This window comes from Furipterus horrens, unplaced genomic scaffold (genome assembly GCF_987537825.1).
Source record: "Furipterus horrens unplaced genomic scaffold, mFurHor1.1.pri manual_scaffold_9, whole genome shotgun sequence".
Taxonomy (NCBI): domain Eukaryota; kingdom Metazoa; phylum Chordata; class Mammalia; order Chiroptera; family Furipteridae; genus Furipterus; species Furipterus horrens.
Genome location: NW_028327179.1, coordinates 74,402,152 through 74,407,775, shown reverse-complemented (window position 1 = coordinate 74,407,775; position 5,624 = coordinate 74,402,152). Strand labels below are relative to the sequence as shown.

Below are 5,624 nucleotides of genomic sequence, written 5' to 3'. Positions count from 1 at the left end.
GGAAAAGGGTATGAGAGAAACCTGTGGGGATGGTGAGGCCTAAAAGGACTTCAAAAGAACAGGAAAGTCCTATAGGTGATATTTAATTTATTACTATATGGTTCCTATATTCTTATCTATTTGGGGAGAGTTTTGAACTGTCACAGAGGAAGGAATAGAAGAATATAGAGATTTTAAGCTAATGTCACTCAGATTTTATGAAATAAGAATTTCCAGATAATGTCTATGTTATATATGGAGTAAAACCAGCTAATCCTTAACCTGGGAATCTTTTTAGAAAGTTAATTCCAAATTGTAGTACAATAGAAGGACAAGGAAACCATATACAATTGACATAATTAAGTTGTGAGTATTTAGAGGTGTTCTAGGACAAATCTAGATTGGGTATGTAGTTTGATATTCTGGGGATAATATGATGCCTTGACAAGTGGAAATGAAAGGAAGGAGAGTTAAGTTTTGGCTTGAGTTTTAAAGGAATAAAGGCACATTATTTGGAAGAGAAACAAATAAGAAAAGTTATGTCATTGGATAAAGGTCCAGATGCACCAGAGACTTGACTCGTTGGCAGCCGTCCATCTCGAGAGACGATGGTGTAGCTTCTTAAGAGTCTATCTGCACCGCCGAGAATGGCTGTGCAGTCCGACTCGGGAGTGACACGGTATCTGTCTCCTCCCGTGTTGAATCGACATCTTGCGATGACACTGGAGTGTCCTCTCCAGTGAAGCTGAAGCTACAGAGCCTGGGCAGGGTGATATGGAGGGTCTGCTGTTGCCCATGCAGCAGACCCCCCCTCTCTTCGCAGCTGAAGGGTCCAAGGGAAAGACGGAGTCAATACAGCTTGGCTTCAGGTGCGCCGCAGGAGTTGCCGGTGTTGACTACAACGTCAAACCGCCTTAGGGACTCCGGCTCCGGATTTTCTGTCGGGGTTTACTCCCTTAGCCTTTCCCCTGAAGAGGTATGCCGCAAGGCAGCGGAGGTTTTTTGGAATCAGAGTTTTCCTTCTCTGACAGAGACTTGACTACATTTAGAAAAATTAATTGACTGAGGCCTTAGCATGAGCAACCTTCAGGGTGTGGGCAATAAATTCTTGTGGGGGGGCTATTGCTGTTCACACTAACATGTGAAGTAATTTGCAGTCATGAAAAGAATAAACTAAATATGATGTGTGGACATCATGATTTTGGCTTTCCTGTGTAGAATACACTTGGAGTAAAACTCCAGAGGTAGAGAAGACTCAGGAGAGATGGAGATGCCATGAGAAAGCTGGGACCAACCCAGGGACTGTGGAAAGGAAAAGAAAGGAGCAGCATAGAATAGAGAAAGGACTGATTGTTTACAGATGAATGCTGTGGGAATGGAAGAGAATGAAACTTGTTTGCATTTATGGTACATTATTATCACATAAGGGATTGTCAAAAGTAATGTTTGTTTATTTGTATTAGTTGCATTACTGCAAGCTCCGATTTTCTCATGGTCTTGTTGTATCCAGTGCTTCATGCAGCCTCTAGGCCCCAGCATCTTACCTTTAAAACCTTTTTTAATTTAGGGCTGCTCAGCATTAATGAAGTGGAATGAATAAAGACTATAGCATAAACGATAGTTTCCCTGGCCCAGTACCAGGATTTTGTATCCCATAAGATGTACACAGTGGCGAAGATTATGATCAGAAAATAAGAGGTGAAGAGGATGAGGAAGAAGGCAAGAAACCTCAGGGCAGTGGAGTGAGCTTTCATGCTGGAGTTGCTGTGACCAGTGGTGTGGTGTTGCATCTGCCCCAAATGTTGGGACAATGAAGCTATGAGCAGAATGGTGGAGGCCAGGAACAGGAAGAAAGGAATAGTCAATACAACCACTTGCTGATATATTAAAAAATTATCCATAGATGTCTTGAGTCTCTCAGTCACCGTGTTGTTTCCAGGGAACTGCAACATGAAGAGAAACTGAATCTCTGCGTGATGCCTAATAGCTGAAAAAATGATTGTCACACAAGAAATCAACAGAGAGCCCAGCAACAGCCAGGGAACCAACTTCAAAATTCTCCACCTCAGCCAGAGGAAGATGGGGTGGGTGAAGGGAGAGATTTTGACACAGTAGACCACAGCAAGCAAGCTGGTTAACCAGAATGTAAGAGTATTAGTATATTCCCAGATGATTGATATGTACCGAAGTGCAAAGTTAGGGCTGAAATAGAAGCAAAAATTGTACAGCATTGATGACCCCTGTAGACAGAAGCGGCAGACGCCCAGGCTGATGAAAATCATGTCCACAGGTGACAATCTTTTGACTTGTACCCACTCTCTGCTCAGCACTGCAACGATTAGGCTACTCTGCACAAGTATTGCCAGGGACTCAAGCACATAGATGATTATGAAGAAAACGGTAAGTTGGTTGAGTATCATCCTTCTATTCCAAAGTATCTTCCTATCTTCCTGCATGAAGACTCAGAATTTCTGCAATAATTTCTAAGTAGGAAACACATTCCTGGTCTCACTATTATCATATGCAAGAAAATACCTCCCAGAGGATGCAAATTTTCCTGGGCTTTTTAAATTTTGTCATTTTCTCATTTGCAGGATTTGCTTATGCTTTGCTTACTGGTTTGGGTGCAGGGAAATGTTGTTTGGATGTGGATTCCTGCTTCTGAGGTGATTTGATTATTTCCATAAAAGAAATACTTATTTAGTAACCATGCCATTTATTTCCTCTTTATCTCTGTGAGGTGATTTTAACTTATTAGTCCATCTTTAAATGATGGTTTCACTCTTTTAACCTAAAATTTGAACTGCAGGAAAGATTGCTCATTCATGTGTTGGGCAATATATCTATTCTGCTAATGGAGTGCTGTAATCATGACAACTTAGGAACTATGTTTCCCCAGCCTCCACAGTAGCTGGGGGTTGATGTGGCAACTCAAGTATGAGTGCCAATAAAAAGTAATACAGAAAAAAAAAATCCTTACTCCGAGATTTCACCCACAAAATTGCTGGAACCTCAGACCTTTAAGTATCACCTTCCAATAAAGACCACATTCATAACCGCCCATCAAATTCATCAACTTCCCCATTGCACTTTCTACAATCAAGGTATGGCATCTTTCACTATTCTTTCAATTCCAAAACATTGACCTTTCTTTATCTTTGGGAATTTTTCTTGTTCCATTAACATTACTGTTTTTCTTTTTCTTTCTAGTCTGGCTAGACTCTTTCTGTTATGCTCACATTTCTGAAGATGATTTGAAAGAGATCCTCTTTACCACTAGTAAAATAATTTAAAAAAAAAAAACCTGCTGAATAGAAAAGCCTAGAAGCCTTGCTCACTTAAAAAATTTTTTTTCCTTGAGCTTCCCCTTCTCTGAATAGCCTGTGGAGATAAGTGGAATTGTTGATCGTGTTAACAACAAATGCCACTGACTCTGGTGCAATCTGGTTCTGTAACATTGCACTCCTCTCAGAAGTACTCATTAGATATTTCTGGAATAATCTCCTGTGGTCTTGCAGAGAAGTCTGACCCCAGTGAATTACTTCTAGATATCTAGAAATTAATTCATAGCTATCTAGGCAGACTAGAGAATAAATTCAGAAAGTGAGTTCAGAAAAACCAGGTAGAAACCAAATATTTAATTAATGGCTTCAATTATGGGAGGAGAATTCTAATAATTGTTACTTGGTGAGGAGGATAACGTGAGTCATTGATGCTATATGTGATAAGCACTATGTCTGGGTGAACTTTAATTATTTGAAAATAGAAGTAATCTAGCATAAAGTTTAGAATTCTTGAACATGAAACAAGAAACAACTGAGCTCATGTTGCAAAGGTAAACCATAGTTTTAAAAAATTACACTAAGAATCAGAAATTCAGAAAGCATCTGCTTTGTATTCTCAATAAAATGTAACAATCAGGAAATTAAAAAATGAGATGACAAAATTGTAGTTTGCAAGTAAACATAATAAGAAGGGTGAAATATAAGAAATAATGGTAAGTAGGGAAATATGCAATAATATCATTGACATCCACCTTTTTGCCTGGTTAAGCTAAGCATGTTGCCTCCTAAATATACTGCCTCATTCTAAGAAAACCCAGAAAGCTTGTGATGCTCCACACTTCCATCTGAGGGTCTTTGAAGTGCAGCCCCATGCTACAGCCCTCATGAGTGGATGCCAGACATAGCAATTTGACCAGGAATGAGCATTTGTGCAAAGTAGCAACTCCTATGCTGACCTGCAGTCAGAGACATGGCCCAACATTACTCTGCTCCACAGGGACACTGTCTATGTGCTAGTGACCAATTACATAATCCAGATATCCTCTTTGGGAGAGTTTGAATGTGAAACATTCATAGTGTGCCCTTAGACTGGTGGTTGATGTTTCCTGGAGTTAGGAGTTCCAAAGCTGGCTCTTTTATTGTATGCACATGTGAATCCTGCAGCGCCATCTCTGGAGCCTCTTGATTGAACAACTAGAACACTACACCACCCAGGAGGTACATAGAAAATATCTGTGTAATGATTGATGAAAACAGGAAGAGCAGACTAGAGAGGCAGGCATGTGTTCTACTATATTACAGGTCTCAGAGTCTTGAAAATCATAAAACAAGCATACTAGCATAGCTGATAAATACACATTTTTATTACATATGATTACATGTAATTCAAATAACTGAAATTGGCAAGGATGCTAAAATATGTGTGCCCAAATTGGCAGCCAGTTTTCTAGGGAAAAACTGGTGTCTTGGGTATTTCCTTTGAGCAAATGCATTGAAATTGAATGAGACACATGGTGATTACAAATTTTTCCATCATATGTGACATGGTAAACAGTGATTCCCATGGCCTATATTGTGCACATGCTTTATTGATCAGTATTTGGACTAATGAGACTAGTAAAATAAACCTCAACTTAATAAAATGTGAATTCAACAATGTTCTGGTCATATCTTCATCACATGGTAACTTATTTACATTGTTGCAAGTAAAATAATAGCCCCAGAATATTTCCATTTGAATCCCCCAAACCTGCGAATATACTAAAGTATATGGCAAAAGAAACTTTGCAGATATGATTAAGTTAAGAATCTTGAGATGAGAATATTATTCTGAAAAATCTGGGTGGGCTCACAATCACAAAGGTCCTTTGGAAGAGAGAGGTGGGGAGCTGAGAGTCAGAGAGAAATGAAATGATGGAAGGAGAAATTGGAGTCATGAACCAAGGAATTCAGGCAGCATCCAAAAGCAGGAAAAGGCAAGGGGGAGATTCTAGAGAAGAAACACAGCTCTACCGATACCTCGATTTAAACCCGTAAGAGCCACTTAAGACTCTGACCTTCAGAACTTGAAGATAATAAATAAATTTGGTATACAGAAATACCCTCTAACCTGTAGGGGATAGTTTCCAAGACCTCAGGTAGATGCCTGAAAAAATGGATAGTACCAGACCCTGTGTACATACATACTTAGGATAAAGTTTAATTTATAATTTAGGCATAGTAACTTATTAACAACAACTAATAATAAAATAGATTATAACAATATACTGTAATAAAAGTTATATGGAGGTCTCCCTCCCTCTTTCAAAATATGTTAATGTACTCTAGTCACCCTTTTTCTTGTGATGATATGAGGCTTAC

General features: G+C 39.2%; 1 protein-coding gene across 1 annotated transcript; it reads right to left on the bottom strand.

The window, feature by feature from the left end:
- Positions 1-1,493: 1,493 nt before the first annotated feature.
- TAS2R16 (taste 2 receptor member 16) lies at positions 1,494-2,399 on the bottom strand. The gene has a single exon (XM_090286777.1). The coding sequence runs from the start codon at positions 2,397-2,399 to the stop codon at positions 1,494-1,496; it is 906 nt and encodes a 301-aa protein (XP_090142903.1).
- Positions 2,400-5,624: the final 3,225 nt, after the last annotated feature.